We start from the raw sequence: 24261 nt of genomic DNA on the forward strand, positions 1-24261 counted from the left end.
CCACCCTGCTCCCAAGCCACCAACCTAGAAGGCTCTCCCCAGATACCCTATATCTGGCATGCCAATCTGATCCCAAGAACAGCTTATGAGGGATGATATCATGGTTGCTGGGAGGAACTGCTATGGGACCTTGGGGAGTGTCTCTCAAATTGTCATAAAGCAGAAGCATATAAATCCATTTTCTTCCCCTCTCTGAGAGCCACAGCTTGTCTCCCCGCTTCAAGCCTCTTCTCCAGAAATCACAGTGCCAAGAAGCTGAGAGCTCCAAGAGTAAAGGGAGGGGTGTAGGTGTGTAGGGGGAGAGGAGGGGCCTAGTTTCTCCGAGATGAAGGCGACACCTAGTGGTTTTGAGGGGGAAATTAAGAACAATGACATTTTATTCTTAGGTGTGATATTTCTTTAATTGAACACTGGCTGACTTGCATAAGCTGTAGGGATGAGTACAAGAAAAGCTGAATAATGTAGCCCTTACCTTGGAGGAGTGTGTAGTTGGAATCCATGGGGTGCAGAAACCAAGGGCAAGCCCCCAGCAACAACTTGCCCAAGTGCAGTAGAAATGGAAGCTTTAGGACTTCTTTAACACAGAGGGATGACAACTCCAATTCTAGCTCCCGACACTGTGAATAAAAAGGAATTTTGTCCTATCTGAGCAAGGAAGAGAAGGACAAAACAGTCAAAAGGGTGATGGGACAACCTGAAAAAAACATTGTTCTAACTTCAGATCTCATCAACCAAATGATACGTTTTAAGCAATGATATGCAGTTTAATAAAAAAAGCAAATCTATAATGACACAATCTCTGCCAGAATCACTAAATTTCAGGGCTAAGAGGAGCCTTGTAAATATATCATTCAATAACCTTATTTCTGAAAACCAGGAGCCCAGGTTGGCTCAGTTGGTAGAGCATGTGACTCTTGATCCTGGAATTGTGAGTTCAAGCCCCAGGGTGGCCATAGCGCCTACTAAAAATAAAAAAAAATAATAATAATAACAGAAAACTAAGTCCCAGAAAAGGAAACCACTCCTCCTCCAATCCTACATGGCCTTCTAATAGCAGAGACCGTAATCCAGGTAAAACTCCATTTAGATATTCTCAAGGTGGGGCTCTGTACAGATACTGTGCTAACTCATGAACTTACTGTACGAAGCCATGTTTTTAGGATAAAAGACCACAAAAGACAGAGACAAGTCTCTCTGGAACACCTGCAGACCCTAGTGAGGACGAACACCACTGTTGCCCAGATTCCCACACAAGTTCAAGTACATGATATGTCATTATTCTGAACATTAAGAACAACTCTTAATTTGAGTTAAGAGTCTCTTTGAGGAGAGGCTGAAAATACTATGTAAATGAGAACTTTGGTTGTCTATTTATTCCCATTATCTAAGTGATCACTGTTCTCATTGATGTGGACAAAAAGATTTTGGCTGTATTTGGTGACCTCATTGTAATCCATAGGAAACCTAAGCAATCTAAAGACCTTGCTAGCCTGACCAGCACCCAGCCAGGCTCCACCTTTCTCTCCGTAGGGTTGGTATGGCCTCCTACTACTTTGCAGACACCACCTATAATTTCTTCTAGAATAGGGCCCAGCCCAAACACCTCTTTTCTCATCCACTACAAAACTGCCAAGCATCAAATCAGCTAGCTGCTAAAAGCTGCTCTGGTTTCCAAAGTGCCCAGTTCCACAGCAGAAAAAAAAAAAAAAAAAAAAAATCCTACCTCCAGTCACACTCAGGCCAAAGGAAGCTCAAAACCCTTGCTGAGTTCTGGAGCCACCATGGGATTTAGTCTCATGCTAATCCTCTCCACAGCAGGCCCTGAGGCCCCAAACTGACTCCCAGTTCGGTACTGAACAATGTTAGAAATTACCTGATTTCACAGCTAACTCTGGACCTTGAGGTTTGCTCCACACCAGACCACACCTCCAGACCATGTCTCCAGACTTGAAGGGTTCCAGGAAAACAAGAACAAAAACAAAACAAAACAAAACAAAATGAAAAACAGAAACCACACACCTTAAAGTCTTCTCTCTGCTTGACTGACCTAATATGCAGAAAAGGCCTTTAACTATATGTGAATTTTCTCCTACACACAACACGGACAGGTCTAAAGGAACCTGCCAACAGAGGGCAGAGAACAGCCATGGAAAGCAGGATAAAATAAAGGAGAAAAGATATATTTCGAAGCAGCATTTCAATAAAGGGAGAGGAGGAGGCAGCGTAAAAAGAGAAACACAGGGAAACATATTGAAGGCAAAGAGAGGGTTTACAAAAATTCTACATTGCTTCTTTTAGCCCCAGTGAGGGAAGAGAATCCTGAAAACAGGTCAAACTCCATTATCACTCATGTAGCCCACTCCTCTACACCTCCTTACTCCTCTCATGCTCTATACAGCAGTGCACAAAACGGCTTCAGATCTTGGGTCCAGTTCACCTTCTCATAATATTCAATATCTTTCAAGAGCTGCTATTATTGTTTAAAGGGTCAAGGGTTTTTACTTTGTATTCACACATCATTTTATTTTATAAGTTAAAAAGATTTTGAATTTAAAGTACTTTCAAGGGTGCATGGGTGGCTCCATGGGTTAAAGTCTCTGCCTTCGGCTCAGGTCATGATCCCAGGGTCCTTGGATGGAGCCCTGCATCAGGCTCTCTGCTCAGCAGGGAGCCTGCTTCCCTTCCTCTCTCTCTGCCTGCTTCTCTGCCTACTTGTGATCTCTGTCCATCAAATAAACAAAATCTTTTAAAATAAATAAATAAATTATTGTTTTTTTAAATAAAGTACTTTCAAATCAGAAATCAGATCCCAGCTTCGAACTTACCTGTCTAGATATGTATGCTGAAAGTCGCACTGATACCATACTCTGAGGGCCAGAAACATGAGTTTTGTGAAAAGACATTTCACATGGATAGTTTTTCTAAGGATTCTTGAGTTTAAGAACGTCAGGAGGAGCAGCTGTGTGTTTATCTTCACATCAGTTCATGCCCCAGGTGAACCCTATTTTTTACCCATCTGCTCCATTAAAGCCTGGACCTGCACCTCTATGCACTCCCAGTGGTTTCCGTTGTTCTTCCACACGTGACATGTTTTCCCAGATACATATACTGCTTCCCTATGTTCCTAATACCATCCTTCAGCATTATTACCAACCCCAGTAATTACTTAGCTCCCACTGGGAACACTGGATAACATAAAGCTTCAGATATAATATTCTGTGTTATATTTCTTTCTCCACTCCACTTAAAAGTCTACTGTCTTTACAAAATCTTTCACTGAGAAAAAGAGACATATGTTCCCTGCCCCACAAATATGTCACATAAAGTAAGTAAAGGAGGGGTGCCTGGGTGTCTCCGTCAGTTAAGCATCCAACCCTTGGTTTCAGCTCAGGTCCAGATCTCAGAGTCCTGGGATGGAGCCCTGTGTAAGGCTCCGTGCTCTGTGGGGAGTCTGCTTTACAGTCTCACTCCCTCTCCCTCTTTCCCTCCACCCACCACTCACTCTCTCTCTATCTCATGAATAAATAAATCTTTAAAAAAAAAAAAAGCAGTGGCAAAGGAAACATGACCACAACAGCTTCTAGAGAATGGAAATGTATTAATCACTTTCTAAATCTTTTGCTCTACTTAGAATTTCCTAGAGAAGCCAAAGACTGGGAAGAGGAGGAGAAATCTGAAACAGCATCTGACAAAACTGTGCTCTTTTCACATGGCTACAATATGTTATGAAAACCAAAAGAGTAGCTAGCTGTGGCCTTGTAGAATTGGTTGGCAGACAGACTAAAAGCAGGAAGACCATTCTGAGGCTCCTGGAGAAATCCAAGCATGAACTGCTAAGTGCCTGATCTAGGGTGATGGAATAGTAATGGAGAGAGAAAAACAAATATGCTATAATAGGAAGGAAGAAACAACAGGACTTGGTGGCAGACTAGAGCCATAGGATGAAGAGGAAGAAGGCAAAGACTATGCTAAGGTGGGGGGGTCTCACAGGTAAAGGTCAGGTGAAAAATGTAAATGTGAGAAGGAGCTGGGGGTCTGCAAACCCTGAAGCCCCTGCTCCATCAGACGTGGATGCCCCCACTCTGGGATGGAGCCCAGAGTCGTCAGCTGGTCCAATTCTCCTTTAGGACTGTTTCAACAGCATCTGTGACAACTCTCCGTGGCTCCAGTCTCACCTCCCTCCAAGTCATCCTCCGCGATGTGCTCCGATGCCAAAGTGACCTTTCAAAACAAAAACCCAAGTATGTCACTTCCCTGCTCAAAATCCTTAAATGGTTCCCCATGGAAGATGTGTTTTTCAAGCTGTTATTTTTGGTATCAAAACCCTTCCTTCAAACCACAAATTTAAATGTAAAACAGAAATGAAGCCCAGCTGTTCCAGAAGCAATAGCAATGGCAGATGCCCATGCCCCCTGCCCTTCGTGGCTCTCCACACAGAGCCCCCAGGCCTCTGGACCTCTCCCCTTCACACTTGGGGAGAATTATCCAAAATGTATGTATGTAAGATGGTTTCAAGGAATCCACTTCCAGATCCTCGCCTTCCATATTTACTCTTTCCTAAATGAACTGCCAAAGAACAACCTTGTGCTTGCACAGACCTCCTGCTTTAAGAAAGAAAGCCATGTCCCTCGCTCATGCCAAAGCTAAGGATGAGGAGTTGTTCTAGGGAGTCAAAACTGCTGGGACACCAAGCAAAGGGATATATAAATGAAGACATTGATCCAGGAAAACTGTGAAAGATGAATCAAGGTGCCTTAAATTGATAGGCTTCCTGCCTTTTCCCCACCCTACACATAATTCTGTAAAAGGTAAAACAGCATTGGAAATGGCAGGTTTAGGGGCGCCTGGGTGGTGCAGTTGGTTAAAGTGTCTGACTCTTGGTTTCAGCTCAGTTCATGGTCTCAGTCAGAGTCTTGAGATCAAGCCCTGCATTGGGCTCCACACTCAGTGCAGAGTTTGCTTAAGACTGTCTCTCCAGGGGCACCTGGGTGGGTCAGTCGTTAAGCATCTGCCTTCGGCTCAAGTCATGATCCCAGGGTCCTGGGTTTGAGCCCCTCATCGGGCTCTCTGCTCAGTGGGAAGCCTGCTTCTCCCTCTCCAACTCCCCCTGCTTGTGTCTCTCTCCCTGTCAAATAAATTTTTTTTAAAAAGTCATGTTTAGCCCAGGCTGGAATTCATTAGCCAAAGAAGGATACATTAGTGATATATTTTGCCCTAAAAGTAACTGAAATACACTAAAATAATTGGATTTTACTATATATAAATTATACCCCAGTAACTTAACTTAAAACAAATCAACCAAAAAAATGTAACTGGAAAATTCTGCAGGTCATGAAAAAATTCATTAAATAAAAAACACAGGTAAACAGGTAAATAACTTATTTAGTATTTAGTGTGCTTTATAAAATAGCTAAAAGTCTACTTTATTGAATGCCATGAGATATCTGTTACAATTATAGTCAATCCTCAGTTCATTCCAACTTGTAAAAATAATCAATGTTTTCCATCTCCTATTAACAATACATAAAGGTAGGGGTGCCTGGGTGGCTCAGTGGGTTAAAGCCTCGGCCTTCGGCTCAGGTCATGATCTCAGGGTCCTGGGATCGAGCCTCGCATCGGGCTCTCTGCTCAGCGGGGAGCCTGCTTCCTCCTCTCTCTCTGCCTTCCTCTCTGCCTGCTTGTGATCTCTGTCTGTCAAATAAATAAATAAAATCTTTAAAAAAAAACAATACATAAAGGTAAGCTTGGATTATAAATGTGAGATTTCAACTTAAAATTGTGTAAGAGGGTTATTATTATTTTAGGGAGCTCAGGAGCAAAAATGTTAAAGGTCTGTGGCTCAAAATAACACTATGAGGAGAACCTGGCTGGCTCCGTCTGAAGAGCATGCAACTCTTGATCTCAGGGTCATGAGTTCAAGTCCCACGTTGGGCATGACTCTACTTTAAAAGATAAAATAAAGCAACACTTTGAAAATCAATGGCTACATAGTGACTCTTGATCCTATCAAGATGTTAGTCTCCCTTCTGCTAATAAATATTTTAAATAACAGCAACTTACTAACTTAAAATGAAATTCAGAGATAATATAAGCTATCTATATACATAATTTCAAAACACCAATAAAATGTCCTAGCTGTAATAGAAAACAGAAGTAAAAGACAGTAACTGGTGGTAAAATAGTAGGTATTTCAATACATAAGTGATTAGACAGAACTATGATAGAAGATTCAAGGAAGCACTCACATATATGCACCTAATTTTAAAGAACGAGTAAATAAGGATTTAAGAGATCAGAAGCGATCCTATTTAAACAAACAAACAAACCTAGATTAAATACCAGTGTTAGGGCAAGTAATAACAGACCAAATTTATTTATATATAATACCCTACACAAATGTTCAGTGGAACATTTGAGAATCATACAGAACCCAGGAGATCTAAATCATGCAGAATCCAGAGCTTTTGACAACCAAAATGTACTGCCAGTGTTGAAGTACAAAGACTGACAAGATAAAATTCCTTCTCTTGCGGAATACATGACCTAGTAGCAAAGGAAGAAAAGTAGAGGTAGAAAGGTAGAAAATGCCTGCTTTAAAACAATATTATCAGTTACATGGATTTGCTCTCACACTGAAGTCTAGCATCTGTGGCTTCAACTACTAACGGGACACTAGCACCCACCTCCCATCACTATAGCAATGAAAAATGTCCCACAAATGTCCAAAACACCCCTCCACGAGCAGTACTACTGCTGTTAAGAACTGCTGGCCTCCAGGATAGAGAACAAGCTCGTTAGCCCATCAGGATCTGAGTGCCAGCTTTTCTTTCCTGCCTCCTCTGTAGCCACAAAGCCTTCGAAACATACAGAACTCTCTGTTGTTCCCTAAGTGAGCCACTACTCCATGCCCATCTTTTTTCCAACAGACTGAAGTGTCTTCTCTTCCCTTGCCTTCTGACTAGCCACTCATCTTTGAGGCCTTTCAGGCCACTTTCTTAACCCTTACTACATCGCCTTTAAAGTAGGTAGCTACTTTCTACCTACCCTGCTAGACTATGAATTCCATGAGGGAAAAAATTCTGCCATGTTTAATCTTTGTACCTCAACATCAGCAATACATTTTAGATGTCATATCAATGTTTTATCAATGAATAAACAAGGGGACAGTTGAAGGAATTCACTTTACAAGAAAATGAGTTATTTCTTCTGAGACAGCAGGGAAAGATGGGTCAGGATCCAAGGATGGAATTAGTGATAAATTTAACTTCTTTGTTGAGCACTGAACTCAGCTGGGCATAAACATAAACTCCCACCCTATCACAGTCTTAATCTGTGCCATGACAAATATCTCCTTCTCACTCACCAGTATGGACAGATTCTATAACTCTCTGTTCCCTTTCTGTTCTATAAAAACTCAATCCAATCCAACTGGTTTAAAAGCCCATCCCAGGTCCAATGAGAACTCATCTACCCTCTTCCAACCCAAGCTTAAGCTGCGGCTTAAGGAACCTGAAGTTGAAAGGGGACTATTAGGATGCCTGGGTGGCTCAGTTGGTTCAGCCTCTGCCTTCAGCTCAGGTCATGATCCCAGGGTCCTGGGATTGAGTCCCGCATCGGGCTCCTTGCTTGGCAGGGAGCCTGCTTCTCTCTCTGCCTCTGCCTGCCGCTTTGCCTGCTTGTGCTCTCTCTCTCTCTCTCTGACAAATAAGTAAATAAAATCTTTAAAAAAAAGAGAGAGAGAGAGAGAGAAAGGGGACTATTGTCCCTTCTATGGCTTCTCCTCTTCTGCTTCTAGTTCTCTAGAAGGTTCTCTAGGGAGGTTCTAGCTCTTCAGGGGTTGGGAACCAGGAGGAGAGCAGAAAGGAATGAAGTAACCGTCTCTTTACTAAATGAGGCAGTTATTGCAAACCACTCCTGGCCGTGGATGACAGGCCATTAGAGCCTGTTGCTTGGCAGATATCAAAATGCCAGATCTCTCATACGGTGCTTGTCTGAGTTCTTTATAAAGTCCCATGAGGACTCTCCATTGAGCTGTGCTCTAATGTAGACAATCCTGTTCCAAGCCATTTCCCTTAACACTCCTAACTTCCGTCCAGCAGGTAGCTTCTTGTATGGGCTACCAGCAAGATAGATGAAGCCCAGCTATCCTTCTCAGGGACCCTTTGGCCACAAGAAACACAAATAACCTTGCTAAGCCGAACAAAAGGAATACAGGTTATTCCACTGCTAACCCCCTTCCCTGCCCTACTTCTCTCTAATTGCCTTTCCTCTTCTCAGATAAATGCAGAGCTGAACAAATCCACTGTCCAAACAGTCCAACCAGGAAATGAGAAATCGGTCGCCTTCATACAGACTCTCTTTGATAGTTTCTTGCTTGGTTTGGGGGCTAAAGGAGGGGACAGCATTCCCTGCTAGGGTCATGATGCCTTCCCCCTTGAGTCATCTTACATCTTATGCAGACTGGGAGTGAGGTGGGGTAATGAGAAATGGGTGGGGCTAGTGGCTGGAGGTTCCAGGGTCAGTTCTGCTCCTTCTTTATAAATGTTGGAGAGAGTGACTGACCCCAATTACTAGCAACTCTCTCTAGAATGTGTGTTACTTAGTGTTTCTTTGTCCCACATCTTTGGAACCTAGTCACCAATTCCAGGGCAAAAGGAAGGACTCAACTCAATATCTGCTACAATATGCTGAAATGAATGAAAGGGTATATGAAATAAACAGCTCAGCTGCATTCCTAAATGAGGAGGCAAGGTCATCTTCTGAGTGACAGAAAGAACCAGGAGTTAAAAGTTCAGGCAGAATATGGGGCACCCAGATGGCTAAGTCAGTTAAGTGTCTGCCTTTTGCTCAGGTCAAGATTCCAGGGTCTTGGGATCGAGTCCTGAGTCAGGCTCCCTGTTCTGCCTATTTCTCCTTCTCCCCCACTTGTGCTCTCTAGCTCTCTCTCTTTCTCTCTCTCTCTCTCTCTCTCTCAAATAAATAAATAAATAAAATCTTTAAGGAAAAAAGGTTCGGGCAGAATAAAGAAGACAGACACAGACCGTGGATAGAACATCAGATAAAAGCCATGGAGAGGGGTGCCTGGGTGGCTCAGTGGGTTACATTTATTAAAATAAATAAATATAAATATAATACATAAATTAAAATAATTAAAATTTATTTATTTTTATTAATTATAATTAACATTAATAAAATATTTATATAAAATAAATATTTATGTTTATATATGATAGAATAAACAATATTACTAAAATTAATTAATTATTAATTTATTAATTAACAATTAATAAATTAATTAAAATAAAAATAAATAAATATAAAATAAAACTCAGTGGGTTTTATTTATTAAAAAATAAATAAAATCTTTTTTTAAAAAGCCATGGATAATTTCCCCTCAATTAAAAAAAAAGGCACATATACATATTACCCATAAAATGCTGCATATCATTTCAGGGGCACAAGGATCCAGGATCTCTTAAAGCATCCAAAGGGGCCAAAGGACCCCAGATTAACAAATTTTAGGCTAAGAGAAAGCAAGCAGGAAGGTAACAGTTGATCGTATATGTAGGAGGAAGGAGTGGTATTTATGCAGGTAGAGCAAATGCTAGAAGGTCAGAAGTTTAGGGACACAAATACCCAGAGGCAGTCTGTGTCAGATGCCAGTTTTCTAAGTGCAATATTTAATCCAAACTATTCTGATTGCTTAACACTATTCAATTTATTTTTTAGTATCATGCCATGATACATCCTTCTGTATAGTAAATATAACAAATAATTGAGGGACTCCAGAAAAAGGACCAGGTATTTGATTATGCCTAAAAATATAGTTGGGGCACCTGGGTGGCTCAGTGGGTTAAAGCCTCTGCCTTCGGCTCAGGTTGTAATCCCAGGGTCCTGGGATCAAGCCCCGCATCGGGCTCTCTGCTTCCTCCTCTCTGCCTGCTTCTCTGCCTACTTATGATCTCTATCTGTCAAGTGAATAAATAAAAAATCTTTTAAAAAAATTAAAAATTAAAAAAATAAAAAATAGTTGTTAGACTAGAAATCAATAACACTGATTGCCTCTGTAAGGGGAATGAGTATCTAAGGGGCAAGAAGGGACATATTTTTTAAATTATATATTATTTTGTATTTCTTTAATTTTGTAACATGTGCAATTATTACTCAAAAACTTTAGTTGAAAATTAATATTAACCATAAACCAAAAAGTATAAAAAATATAATATTGATAAAGCATACTTGATACTTTAAATATATTAAAGGAAGATAATGGGACATCAAAAAGAAAGATGGCATTTCCTTAAATAGGTAAATCCACATGATGTATTCCTCACAGCTGCACTAGGAATATTTAAAATATTAGATAGTGGAATGGTGACATCAGAGCTGCTGTAGATTAAATGTTTGTGTCCTCCCAAATTCCTATGTTGAAATCCTAACCTCCAAGGTGATGGTATTAGGAAGTGGGGCCTTTGGCAGGTGATTAGGTCATGAGAGTGAGTCCTCATGAGTGGGATTAGTGCCTTTATAAAATAGATGCCAAAAAGCTCCTTCACCCAAGTAAGGACACAATAAAAAGACCACTGTCTATGAGGAAGCAGGTCCTCACCAGACACAGAATCTGCTGGCACCTTGATCTTGGACGTCCCAGCCTCCAGAACTGTGAGAAATAAATATTTGTTGTTTATAAATCACTCCGTCTGGGGCACCTGGGTGGCTCAGTGGGTCAAAGCCTCTGCCTTCGACTCAGGTCATGATCTCAGGGTCCTGGGATCAAGCCCCATGTCAGGCTCTCTGCTCGGAGGGGAGCCTGCTTCCCCCTTTCTCTGCCTGCCTCTCTGCCTACTTGTGATCTCTGTCTGTCAAATAAATAAATATTTTTAAAAATAATAATAATAAATAAATAAAAATAAACCACTCCATCTGTGGTGGTTTGTTACAGTAGCCCGAATGCCCTAAGACAAGAGCTGAGAGGCTTCTTCTGAAAACCAATGAATTGGGGCAAAAAAATCAAGTGTTATGGAAAAGTATAATCTGATATTAGCCGATCTTCGAGTTAGGACTAGAATGTTTTTATAATAAATGGGTACTTTAAAAACTCTCCAAACATGATTCAGATAATTTCATGTATAATGTGATAAAAACAAAGCTAAGATTTTTGGGGTGTCTCTGGCCCAAGAATGCAGTCATGAAAACAATCTGATTTTCCATAAAGCAATCTTGGCCAAACACCAGACAAGACAAACCATAAAGTTGATTTAGACTCTTGCTTGAGGACTGAGCCTGATTATTAAAACACAGAAGTACATACATGGACAGTTGGATGAGAATAGGGCTCTAAAAACAACAAGTGTGATACGTATGACTATAAGACCTCCACAGGAGTAGATGAGTCAGACATCGTCCTCAAACACCAGCTAGGTCCCCGAGAGAGAAAAATGGAGTGGTAACACGATGCCAGCTTCTCCAGCCAAATGACAGCTGAGAACCTCTCTCATAGGCTACTGAGTAACAAAACTATCTAACAAAAAGGGAATAGAAGGTTGTCCCCATGTGAGGTTAAGAAGAAAAGAACCCTAATGTTTCTCTTTCGACTCTAAGCTTTACATTAACCTGGCAGGGATCAAATAAACAGATTCCAGGATCCCCAGACTAAAACCCCCTTATAAGGAAAACAAACATAAATGTACTTTGTAAACTGTCTTGCATTGTATACGTGTTAATTATTATGGTAATTATCAGAGATATTTACCACCCAAAAATGAACTAGACCTCACCACCAGCAGGTTGAGGTCATATTCTGGAAGGTGAAATGTTTTAAAATAATGAGATTATTTGTTTTTATAATAGTGCACAAAAGTTTTCAACTTTTCATCTCTTCATTGCAAAGTTCGAAAAGAGGAGCCAGTCGGTGACACATGATCAAGAGTTTAGTAACTGTGAAGTTCAGTTCAGTAGAAGAAATATTTGTCGAGGTGCTGTCAGAAGATACAAAGGTAAGTGAGCATACAGTTCCCTGCCTCACCCACACTTAAGAAGTATACTAACTAGGGGGGCACCTGGCACCTGGGTGGCAGCCCAGGTTAAGATCTCAGGGTCTTGGGATGGAGCCAGCCCCGTGGTGGGATGTCTGCTTCCAGCTTCTCACTTACCCTGGCCTCTGGTCTCTTCCCCTTGTTCCTTCTGCCTAGGGATGACATTAGATTCCTGCTGTTGGGAATCTCTGGGTTGCCTCACCTTCTCTTGAATGGCTTCTCAACTCTTCTTTAACTTTTATAGCTAATTCTCGGGATGAAATTCTCTCTGGTTTAAACACTTAGAGTGACTTCTGTTTTCCCGGCTGGAACCTAAATGTGACAACTAAATGAAAAATGAATTTACTGGTATGGAGAGCAGAGACCCTGATTCCAAAATCTGCTAAATTCAAAATTAACTGCTATTGGTGTGAGTCCAGATGAGTTATGCAGAGAAGCACAGAGAAAGAACTGATTTCCCTCTTCTCCCAAAAGAACACAGGAGAGAAAAAAGTTTGGGGAAGAGAGAGAGATGAGCATTATGGTTTCCATCCTCAGGGTAATATGGGGAAAGGGCTGCTGAAAGGACCAGGACATAATTGAATCCCTCCTTAAAATCTGGGATGAGTCAAAGAATGGATCTGCATAGGACCAGATTAAGGCCTTAGAAACCTTAGAAACCCAAAACACTGAAAGATTATGGCACTCCACCCCCTCACCATGCCCCCACCAAAACAAATAAAATCAATCCTTAAGTGTAAAGAAGTATAACAAATTGGTTTTTAACAAAGTAATTACTTTCACATTTTAAAAAAATACATCAGATCGGGGTGCCTGGGTGGCTCAGTGGGTTAAAGCCTCTGCCTTCACCTCAGGTCATGATCCCAGGATCCTGGGATTGCCCTGCATCGGGCTCTCTGCTTGGCCGGGAGCCTGCTTCCCTTCCTCTCTCTCTGCCTGTCTCTCTGCCTACTTGTGATCTCTGTCAAATAAATAAATAAAATCTTTTTTTAAAAAAAATACATCAGATCTTATCCTCTAAATCTATCTGATAGCCCTGCTTGGCTGGTACCCTAGGCACACACACTTAGTCTGCCCATTGGGTCATCCAGTGATGAGTCCGTGCAGCCTGCTTTGTCCACAGCTCCAGTGGTCAGCTTCTCAGGGATGGCGCATTACATGTTTCTATGGGCATGCAGGGGGTTGGAGGCTGCATCGCCTGAGGGCCCAGGAGTAGAGAAAAGGGACTCTGAAGCTCACATGGGCCCAGATGGAGTTGGTGTGCCAACAAAGGATCTGTGAAAGAGCAAGAGGATGTGCAGGGGTCACCTGCTGGTATAAGGGTTACAGTGGATGTGTTTCCAAACGGTTATCCATATATGGAAAAAGCTAAAGCACCATCCAACAAAACCACCATCTATCAAAACCACCACTGGGGGGCACCTGGGTGGCTCAGTGGGTTAAAGCCTCTGCCTTCAGCTCAGGTCATGATCCCGGGGTTCTGGAATCGAGCCCCGCCTCGGGCTCTCTGCTCAGCAGGGAGCCTGCTTCCTCCTCTCTGCCTGCCTCTCTACTTACTTGTGATCTCTATCTGTCAAATAAATAAATAAAATCTAAAAAAAAAAAAAAAAAAAAACACCACTGGCCATCATCTTCTTAGAACCGACCATGGGGGAGGGGAAGGCATGACAAGCTACTGCAGAGAGGAAACAACTAGATGAGACCAATAACAAGGGTATAAGCCTCCCCTATAAGGACCTGGCTGTGTACAAGTTCTGACAGAGAGAACCAAATAGGCAGGAAACAGGCATAAAGCCCAGAGATGGAGCTTTGAATTGGACTGGGAGTTGTAAATCATGAATCTTAGTTTCCACAGTGTTGGGGGGGGGGACATCAGCTCTGAAAACAAAAGTTAAAATCTCTGCATGTCCAAGTCTGTGACTATGCAATTACATATTGACCCACTTTCATGATTTTAGCTAGCACCAGAGGTTTGGTAATGCCTGCATCACCATCTCCAGCTTTACTTGCCTTCTTCCTCAGGTGATTCCTTCTGCCAAGAGTACCCTCCCGACTCCCATCACATATTTTGCATATTCAAGTTTAACACTTCAAGGTCCAGTTCAAGTGCTGCCTTCTGTGGAGAACTGTCTTATTTGAACCTTCACAGTGTTTCATCTGCCTGTCTTTCATGGAGGCTTTCATGTCTGGCCTCATAGAACAGTATGGGTATATTTCATTCCTCCTGCTAGGCAGTAAGCTACTCGAAAACAGAAGACATGTTTTATTCATCTTTGGATTCCCCTTAGCACTTACTGTATTTGTTGACAGGAAGAACACTATCCTTCAGAGTCTAGATGATTTCTCCTAAAAAGATCTTTAAAAACTGTTCCTGAGGGGCGGTCTGGGGGGCTCAGTCAGTTGAGCAGCTGACTCTTGCTTTCGGCTCAGGTCACGATCTCAGGGTCCGGGGATCAAGCCTTGCACTGGGCTCTGCTTTTGGCGTGGAGTCTGCTGGAGGTTATCCCCCTCACCCTCTCCTTCTGCTTCTCCCATTTGCATGCTCTTTCTCTCTCTAAAATAAAAATAAAATATTTCATTTTATTTTTAAGATTTTATTATTTATTTGACAGAGAATGAGACAGACAGCAGGAGAGGGAACACAAGCAGGGGCAGAGGGAGAGGGAGAAACAGGCCTCCCGCCTAGCAGGGTGCCCAATGCAGGGCTCAGTCCTAGGACCCTGGGATCATGACCTGAGCCGAAGACAGATGCTTAACAACTGAGCCACCCAGGCACCCCCAAAATATTTTTAAAAATAAAATAAAAAATGTTCCTGCAACTCCACTTTTGATGCTCCTTGCAGCTTAAGAGTCACACAAGAAAATCAGTCTCACCAATAATTATTGCTGATACTTATTTTGTGCTGTATGCCAACTACTGGGCCATGAACTTCACATCTAGTACCTCACTTAATCTGCCTAACAATCCTCTAAGACAGGTACTATTATAGTGAAGCTTGAGATTGTTAGAGATGTTAACCAATTGCCCAAGGCTACCCATTAAGTGTCACAACTGGGATACTATATATATATATATATTTTTATAGTGGCTAAAAAATTGAAATAACAATGAAGGACTACTTTATTTTTACCTATAGAAAAGATTTCTAGTAATAATACCTAATTTTAGCAAGTGTGCAGGAAAATGGTACTCTCATACATAGCCAGTGGGAGAACAATCTGGTACAACTTCAATAATGAGGATAATCTTTCATTCTTATTTTATTTTATTTTAAAAGATTTGTTTATTTATTTATTTGAGAGTGAGTGAGTGGGAGGGAGAGGGAGAGGCAGAAAGAATCTAAAGCAGTATCCATGCTGAGTGCAGAGCCCGACCTGGGGCTCAATCCCACAACCACAAGATCATGACCCAAGCTGAAACCAAGACTCCAATGCCAACTGACCCAGCCACCCAGGTGCCCCCTTCTTTTTTTTTTTTTTTCTTTTTTTTTAAAGTAGGCTCCACAGCCAGTGTGGGGCTTGAACTCATTACCCTAAGATCAAAAGTCACATGCTCTACTGACTGAGTCACTCAGGTGCCCTTATGTAACTCCATTTTCAATGATATATATTACTCTTATAACTTAAGAAAAAATTACGAGATTCTTTAAAAAGGCATCAGAGAGGGGCGCCTGGGTGGCTCAGTGGGTTAAGCCGCTGCCTTCGGCTCAGGTCATGATCTCAGGGTCCTGGGATCGAGTCCCGCATCGGGCTCTCTGTTCAGCGGGGAGCCTGCTTCCCTCTCTCTCTCTGCCTGCCTCTACATCTACTTGTGATTTCTCTCTGTCAAATAAATACATAAAATCTTAAAAAAAAATAAATTTAAAAAAGGCATCAGAGATAAAGGATACCAAAAGATTTTAAGAAAAGTACTTTTTTTTTTTTTTCTTAAGGGAGAGAGAGAGTTGGGGCAGAGGGAGAGAGAAAATCGTAAGCAAGCTCAATGCCCAGCATGGGCAACGTGGGGCTCAATTGCATGACCCTGAGATCATGACCTCAGCGGAAATCAAGAGTCAGACACTTAACTGACTGACGCACTCAGATGCCCCCGAAAGGTTTTTTTTTTAATCTCACTGAAATAGGTCTGTAGTTTCCATTTAACAAATATACCAGATAAAACTGATGGGAGTTTTTATATATAAATTACCAGTATATTTATTTAAAACACTTGATGCTTCTTTCATATAACTGCAACACAGTGTGCAGCTCAATAAATACTTATTGAATAATCTAGTGTAAAATTTTCATTTAGTGTACAGCTCAATAAATACTTGTTGAATAATCTAGCGTAAAAATGATTTAGATAAGAAAGAACACAGAGATGTTCCTGGTTTACACATGACAGTAAGTTCCTCTGTTTATATTTCAATCGCATTTGCCATTGTTAACCACCACCTAGTTCTTGAAACCCTCAAGACTTCCAACACAGCTCATTCGCCTAGTTACCCTCTCATCTCAGTATCCACTAATCTCTTACTGGAGCAAAGGTCCTCATCCTCCTCTGCACTGTGAGCTTCCCCCAACCCCCTCCCCCCTTACCCTGGTCCTCAGCTTTCTGCATTCTTTTTTCCATGCTCATTTCCTTGGTGAGTTCACCTGCAGTCATGGCATCATCACCTGTCACCTCAACGTAGATAATTTCTGGTGGAACATGACCTTGTTTCACTGGGTGTGGGCATGTGTGCTGTTACTGCTACATATAAAAGGTATTCCATTATTGTGCAACAGTAATGATTAGAATTTTATGCAACTCACCAAGGAAAAGATTGCTTGGAGGATCTGAGGACAAGTTGTTGGCATCAGTGGCAATAAATTCCTTCCCCTCTTCATAAAGTAAACCAAATAAAAATACATAAATAGAAGAAAAGTCAGCAAAGCACATGTGAAATTCTCAGGTAATGGTATACCTTTTGGGGGGAAGGAATAAACTAAGTAAGTGAGTTTATTGACCAATAGAAGATTTTTTTAAGGCTCTAGATTCTACATTTATAAAACTCACTTAAATGAAGAAAGCACATATTTTTTATTAATCACATCTTTGTTTTATTATTTTGCTGGTAGTCAGTCCTAGTCGGCCAATCACATTACTCTTGTGGACTCAGCTTCAAGACAGACTTTCTAACTGCCTCTCTCCCACTCCGATCAGATTTCTTTTTTTTTTTTTTAAGATTTTATTTATTTATTTAACACAGAGAGAGAGACAGGGAGAGAGAACACAAGCAGAGGGAGTGGCAGGCAGAGGGAGAAGCAGCTTCCTGCTGAGCCGGGAGCCCAGTGGGATCATGACCTGAGCTGAAAGGCAGATGCTTAACAACTGAACCACCCAGGTGCCCCTCCAATCAGATTTCTGCACTTAAGTTTCTCCTGTATGAAACTGCAGGCTACAGGGAGCATGCAAATGTATTATTTAGACCTATGGTATATTACTCATAGGTCCTGAAATAAGTTAAGGGCTATAGGCATTCCTGACCCAATATACAGAACAAAGAGTGTAAAAGACTTTTGGAACAGAAAGATAGAACTTTATTAATTTTTGCTTAATCCCAGCAGGAAAGCAAGCACGTGGTAGAAAGCTCCACAGAATATTACTCCATAGGAAAGGTCATCAAAACCCTTACAGCCATGAGCAAGACTAGGCCCAGATAGTAGCTCAGAATAGCAATAAAAGCCAAGACTCACTGAAGGGTAGAAACAGCCTTTAACATCTATCTAATAAATAAGCTTCAGACAAGCAAAATAGGAGAAAAGGAGATGGTTGAAGAAAACAACACTTCTAAGGGTCCGAGCCACTAACACCTCTGGATATCTACAGTCCTGGGCCCTACTCTGTGGTAAGTGCTTATTGGGGTGGTAGGTAAAGAGGCAGCGTCTGGGGCTTGCTAGCCATGCAGAGGGGTTATTAGAAGTATGTATATATGGTGGGGCTCCAGGCAGTGAAGCGGCTGCCTTTGGCTCAGGTCACAATCCCAGAGTGCTGGATCAACCCATCAGGCTTTCAGCTCAGCAGGGAGTATGCTTCTCCCTGTCCCTCCCCCCTTGCTCACGCTCATGCTCCCTCACTTGCTCTCTCACTCACTCTCTAATAAATAAATAAAAATCATTAAAAAACAGTATGTATAGGGGTACCTTGGTGGCTCAGTGGGTTAAAGCCTCTGCCTTCGGCTCAGGTCATGATCCCAGCGTCCTGGGATGGAGCCCCGCATAGGGCTCTCTGCTCTGCGGGGAGGCTGCTTCCTCCTCTCTCTCTGCCTGCCTCTCCGCCTACTTGTGATCTCGGTCTGTCAAATAAATAAAATCTTAAAAAAAAAAACAACAGTATGTATATATGGAAGTTACTACTCAGAAAGTAACCAAAACAAAGACCAAAAACCATGGGAAATGAATTAGGCACCAGAATCAGAATTGCAAAGACGGAAAAGAGGGTGAGGATCAGCTTTGGGGAAGTGGTAAGGTTGTAACAAAATTTGTGGGATGGTTCAGGACAATAGACTGGGATTCCCCTGGATCCTGCTGAGCCTGACCAGGTTAAAGATGGAGCTTTGAAGGTAATACAGCTGTGTGGGAGCCTTCTCCTTCCTCTGATCCCCTGCTACCTCCTGGAATTTAGGTTGCTTCAGATTTGACAGGCAGAAGGCCGCCACGTTATTAGGGAGACACTTAACGTGACGGTGAATTCTGGGTCTACTCCTCTGATCCTCTGTAGCCCACCCACCCTATCAGATATTACAGGTAACTTCAGCAGCACCAGGAGTCCAGCCAAACACTCTGACATTTCTCTACAATAGACCGTAATGGCACAACTTCTGTGACACCACCATACCATAGGTTTCTTCCAACCACCTGGCAGCTCTCTCTCAGTCTCTTACTGGCTTTTCCTTCACTGCCTGTCCCTTGGGTTCATTGGTATTCCTGGAGGCTTTATTCTAAATTTTCTTTTTTCTCCACTCAACTCTCAATAATTCTATCTACACCCAAGCATAACTCCAATAACTATCTCCACATGCCAAGCATGGATTCGGTCAGCTCTACATTAATATATCCAATTGTCTACTGGATCTCTTCACTTGATGGACTTGCAAGCACTTCAAACCCAATGTCCAAAATCAGACACATGATTTTCCCCCAAAGTATCTTAACACCCTGAAGTTCTCTTACTGGTAACTGGCACCATCATCCACCTACATGCTCAAGCCAAAACCTCAAAGTCATCCTTGAATTCTCATCTCCCTCACTGTCCACATCTAAGTCTTGCTGGATAGACCTCCAAAATATTCTCTCAAAACCATCCACTTCTCCACTGCTCTACCCTACACAGGGAAAACCACCACCATCTTTCACCCGAACCAATGTAACTGCCCTTTAACTTGTCTCCTAGAGTCTAGTGTTGATCCTCTCTAGTCTGTCTATAAAACAGCCAAAATGTAGCACTGGCCAACTCACTCTTCTGTGTACAACCCTAGACTGGCCTCCCCTTTATGGGATGAATTACAAACAACTTATCGTGGATTTCAAGGTGCTCTGTGATCTGTTCCCTTACTTCCACATGATCACCTCAAAATCATTAAAGTCACCATATAAATATAGATACTTCTTTAAACATTCATTTTGGAGAGAGTGAGTGCACTTGTGTGAGTAGGGGAGAAGGAGATAGAGAAACTCAAGCCGACACCTCTGGCATCTATCCTAGCCTACCTAGATGGGTCTAATCAGCCCCTCTTGGCCACAAGCGCACAGGCCTGCATCATTCCACATTCAGTCCTGCCTTACCTTATCAAAGCTGGTGGATGAGCTGACTGGTACCCTTTACTCACATGAAGGTCTTGTACATCTTCACAGTTGCTGATACCACATCCTTCAGAAGTTCCCAACCAGTTTAACAAGGTCAGATTTGATCATTTAAAGTCTGTAAGGACTGCTAGACTCTCTTGAATCAAAGTTGCTCAGTCTCTTAGAGAGCCATCTCTCCCCTGCTTTTCTGTCTGGAATGGATCTAGTTGTATGAGGGGAAAGGGACTTTGTAGCAGCAAGAAGTTGGACTCCTTGAGCAAGTGGTCCTCTGGGTTCCCAGATCTCCAGTGCAACGTTCTTTTGTCTTTGCTGCTTAGTCTGCAATTGTGGCCCAGCTCTGTGGTGGGTGTAATTCTTCACTCACCCAATAAGACATATTGGTGAATAAGCACATGAAAAGACGCTCAGTACCATTAATCACTGGGGAAATGCAAATTAAAGCCACAGTGAGATATCACTATACACCTACTAGAATGATTTTAAAAACTGACAATACTGAGTGCTGATGGGGATGCAGAGTGACCGGAACTCTCACCAATGCTGAGAAGTGTAACATGTACAGGCATTTTGGAAAACAGTTTGGCACTTTTCTCCTACATTAGGATAAACATTCACTTACCACAAGATCTAAGATTTCACTCCTAAGTATTTATCCAAGAACAATGTAAACATATGTCTACAAAAAGACTAGTAGGTGAATGTTCAAGCAGCTTCCAAAAAGTGGAAAACCACATAAATGTCCATCAGAAGATGATTGGATAAATTCAGTACCATTAATCTTTGGGGAAGTAATTGTGGCGTATCCAACAATGAAATAAAGCTTAGCAATAAAAAGGGATAGACTACTTATATACACAAAAACATGAATGAATATGAAAAACATAATGCTGAGTTAGAGAAGCCAAGAACAGGATACACACTGTATGATTCCATTTATATGAAGCTCTACAATAGATGGCACTCCTTTGCAATAATATAAATCTGATCAGCAAATATCTGGGATGGGGGGATGGGAAACTAGAAAGAATAACAAGAGAATTTGTGTTTGTAGGGGGTAATAGAAATTTCTACAACCTGGAAAGATGATTATATAGGTGCAAGCATTGTCAAAACTCACTACATTGTACACTTAAAACATATACACCATCTTGTTTGTATATTATATTTCCATAAAGCTGAAAAAATAATTATTTTGCAACAGTTGAGGAGTTATATAAGTCTTTTTGTTACCTATAGTGGCTGGCCAGCAAATCATTACAGAAGTTAAGCAGCCCGTGGGTAGTATAGAATTATCCTTGATCCATCAGCCTTCTGCAACATACCAAAGGAATGGATTCTCTATCCAGTGGAAATGGAAGGCATTAGGGAATTTGCTTCCCAAGTCATAGAAGTTAGAGTGTGAATTTGCACACCCTCTCGTGATTAACTCAACCAAGTCAATCTTTTAAAAGGATTTTATTTATTTATTTACTTATTTGAGAGAGATTGAGAGTGAGCGTGAGGGAAGGGGAGAGAATCTGAAGCAGACTCTGCACTGAATGCAGAGCCCAACACGGGGCTCGATCCCACTTCTTCAAGATCATGACCTGAGCTAAAACCAAGAGTCAGACACTTAAACAACTGAGCTACCCAGGCGCCCCTAACCTAAGTCAATTTTTTAAAAATCAGGTCTAAGCAATGGTAACAGTTAAAGAAAGCTATTTTTTTTTTTAATCAGGAAGTTAATGCTTCAAAAGTAAAGAATTCCCACTGTAGGAAAACAAAACACTTCTAATACATGCTCTGACTGGAGTCTGGACCTTCCAAAGAACATGGAGAATCATCTGATGTGTTAGCAGGAACACACACACACACACACACACACACACGAGATGAGCAGAAATGCCTCCCTGGCCACCCTCTTTATGGCACAGGGGAAGAATGGCTCCACCATCAGAGAAGCAGCCAGACGGATAGTCTTTATTTGTAACTTGACTTACAAATGTTTATTATCATCATTTTTTAAATGGCCGGATGCTGGAAAGGCTTTCATGTAAACACAGGAAGGGCAGAACACAAAGTAAAACCCATCAACTGCCCTTTCTACCTGCTGTCTTGCACTTCTCTCTCTCATCCCCATAACTCACTGCACCTTAGTCTCCAAAGTAAATGCTAAAACTACACCTGAGGACTTGGGTTAAGCCAAAAGTAAAGAAAGTTCTAGGGTGGAAGTGTAAGAAAGAATTGAGAGGAGGGGTGATGAATTCAGTGGACATTTGTCCTTTCTAGTTCCCACCATCCGTGCCCCCTTCCTAAGACTGCTCTGCCGTCATTTCAGGCAATTAACTCTCCTGTTCTCCGTACATCTTTGTTGGGAGAGGAAAACCAAAAGTTTTCCCTCCCTTCACCGAAACCAAGGACTTTCTCAGGGTGCGGGTGGGGCTCCTTCTCCTAGACCCTTTCTCTCTATATCCTGATAGAGCCATAGATGGCCCTTGATTCAAGCTTAGCCAATCAAACAATCTCTTGGGACTTCACTTTAGCGGAGTGATGCAAGAAGTAAAGAAATGGTTGGCAGTGGATCTGGCAAGACAGTTAAGTAGTTCCTTCTCTGTCAGCTCCAAGCCTGCTTCCTCAGCTTTCCCTTCCCTGTGAGGCTCTCCTCAGTGGAGAAATAATTATTTTAAGTGCCCCCCTTCCTCCACTGCCCCCCACTGTTCTTCACTCTCCCTCCTTATTTGTCAGAGAGAGAGAGAGAGTGCACAAGCAGGAGGAGCAGCAGCCAGAGGGAGAAACAGGTTCCCTCCCAGACGAGCAGGAAGCCTGATGCAGGACTCGATCCCAGGATCCTGGGATCATGACTGGAGTTGAAGGCAGATGCTTAACAGACTCCGCCACCCAGGCGTCCCTAGAGAAGGTTCTTAAGCAGGGAATTCCCATGATAAAGACAATGTTTCAAGAAGAATAACATGGCAACCATGTATATAACATAGACCAGAAGAAGAAGAGATTGGAGAGCAGGGAGAATAATTCAGGGGCTAACAGAAGACAGTTCTGAAGAAATAAAATTCTGGATTACAGTGGGGCCAGAGAAATGAAGAGAAACTTGTACTGAATTACAAGAAGTTGGGCTAGTAGTGTGGAAGATTAGGATTAGAAGGGTTCAATTTGAATTCCAACTCTGAAATTTACAAGCTGTATGACTTCTGGCAAGACACTTCCCTGCTCCATATCACAGTTTCTTTGTCAGAAATTTGAAGAACTTAGAATATTAGGCTTTTGCAAGTTTTTCTCCCAATGGGACCCTTTTTTTCTGGGGGAAAAACAAGGCAAGATTGTTCTGGCTGAGCATAGGTAAAGAGCTCAGAGCCTCAGCTAGCCTTCATTTTATGTCTCTCAGCCACCTCTGAGGCATTCTTGAGTGATCTCCAGAGGACTAGGGAACAACATGTGAGAAATTTCTAAAGATTCTACTACCAACTCTAATATTCAATGACTCAAGGGGGTAAACTTGGCAGAGGTGCTTAGGAAAACAGTAATGACTTTAAGAGTTGCCACAGAATCATATAACAGAAAGGGTAAATTGCCCTCCAATAAATTTGCCTGCTTTTCCTTCCAGGCCAAACTCAATTTAATGTCCCAACTCTCATCCAAAATCTTGTGCAAGCAGTAATCTAACCTCCATATAAACAATACAGTCACAAATAGTTCACTGCCTAACAATCAGTTCATTCCAATTCGAGGTTCACCAACTAATAATAGTAGAAGTCTGTCACTCTATCACTGTCATCTGAAATAAAGGTGCTTATTCTAATTTCTGGACCTAAAGCAAGTAAATCTAGCCCCTCCTCCATAGGAGAATCCTTCAGCTTTTTGAAAAGAGCTATAAAGGCTGCCTTATCACCTTTTATTCTCTTTTGCTCCGACCCACCAAGAAGCTCCATGGAGGTGGCCTGCTCTAGTTCTAGATCGATTCAACATTTTCTAAGCATCTAAGTGCTTAGGTGTGCAAGCAGATTTTCATTTATTCAGGGCTTTAAAGACTTAATCAAACCAGATGATCTTCCTTAAAACAAATGACTAGTTTTATGGTGAAATGTAAATAGAATTCAAACTCATTATCTGGTAACTATTCTTTTCTTGCTTAATATTAGCTGCTCCCAGTTTATCAGAAGTAGATTGCTAAGTCTTTTGACCCAAAGCTAATTGTGAAAACATCTATCCAGGAATCCAAAAAGATCTAAGACTCAAGGTCCACTGAGGCAACTACAAATAATAAAAATAAATTAAGCATTCTGACTCCAAAACCTGTAATGTCATCAACTCGCAAGGGAATATAATTCTCACCATATAAAACTCAATTATCACCAAGGCAACACAGAATATCATCAGTGTTAGTAAGAAAGCTTCATTCACCATT

General features: G+C 41.7%; 1 protein-coding gene across 5 annotated transcripts in view; it reads right to left on the reverse strand.

Moving 5' to 3' along the window:
* Positions 1 to 24261, reverse strand: part of NPR2 (natriuretic peptide receptor 2) — a 53614-nt gene that overhangs the window by 19256 nt on the left and 10097 nt on the right. For 2 of the 5 annotated variants that reach the window (XM_044265394.1, XM_044265393.1), the window contains exons 2-4: positions 4176 to 4221; positions 1874 to 1946; positions 473 to 617 (exon numbers count right to left, since the gene is read on the reverse strand). In XM_044265394.1, coding sequence (XP_044121329.1) covers positions 473 to 500 — 28 coding nt within the window. In that variant the 5' untranslated portion in view covers positions 501 to 617; positions 1874 to 1946; positions 4176 to 4221. Of the gene's footprint in view, positions 1 to 472; positions 618 to 1873; positions 1947 to 2825; positions 2911 to 4175; positions 4222 to 14330; positions 14440 to 24261 lie in introns of those variants that run through there. The other 3 variants (XM_044265396.1, XM_044265397.1, XM_044265395.1) reach the window with 3 other exon arrangements.

Source organism: Neovison vison, chromosome 9 (genome assembly GCF_020171115.1).
Source record: "Neovison vison isolate M4711 chromosome 9, ASM_NN_V1, whole genome shotgun sequence".
NCBI classification, from domain to species: Eukaryota; Metazoa; Chordata; class Mammalia; order Carnivora; family Mustelidae; genus Neogale; species Neogale vison.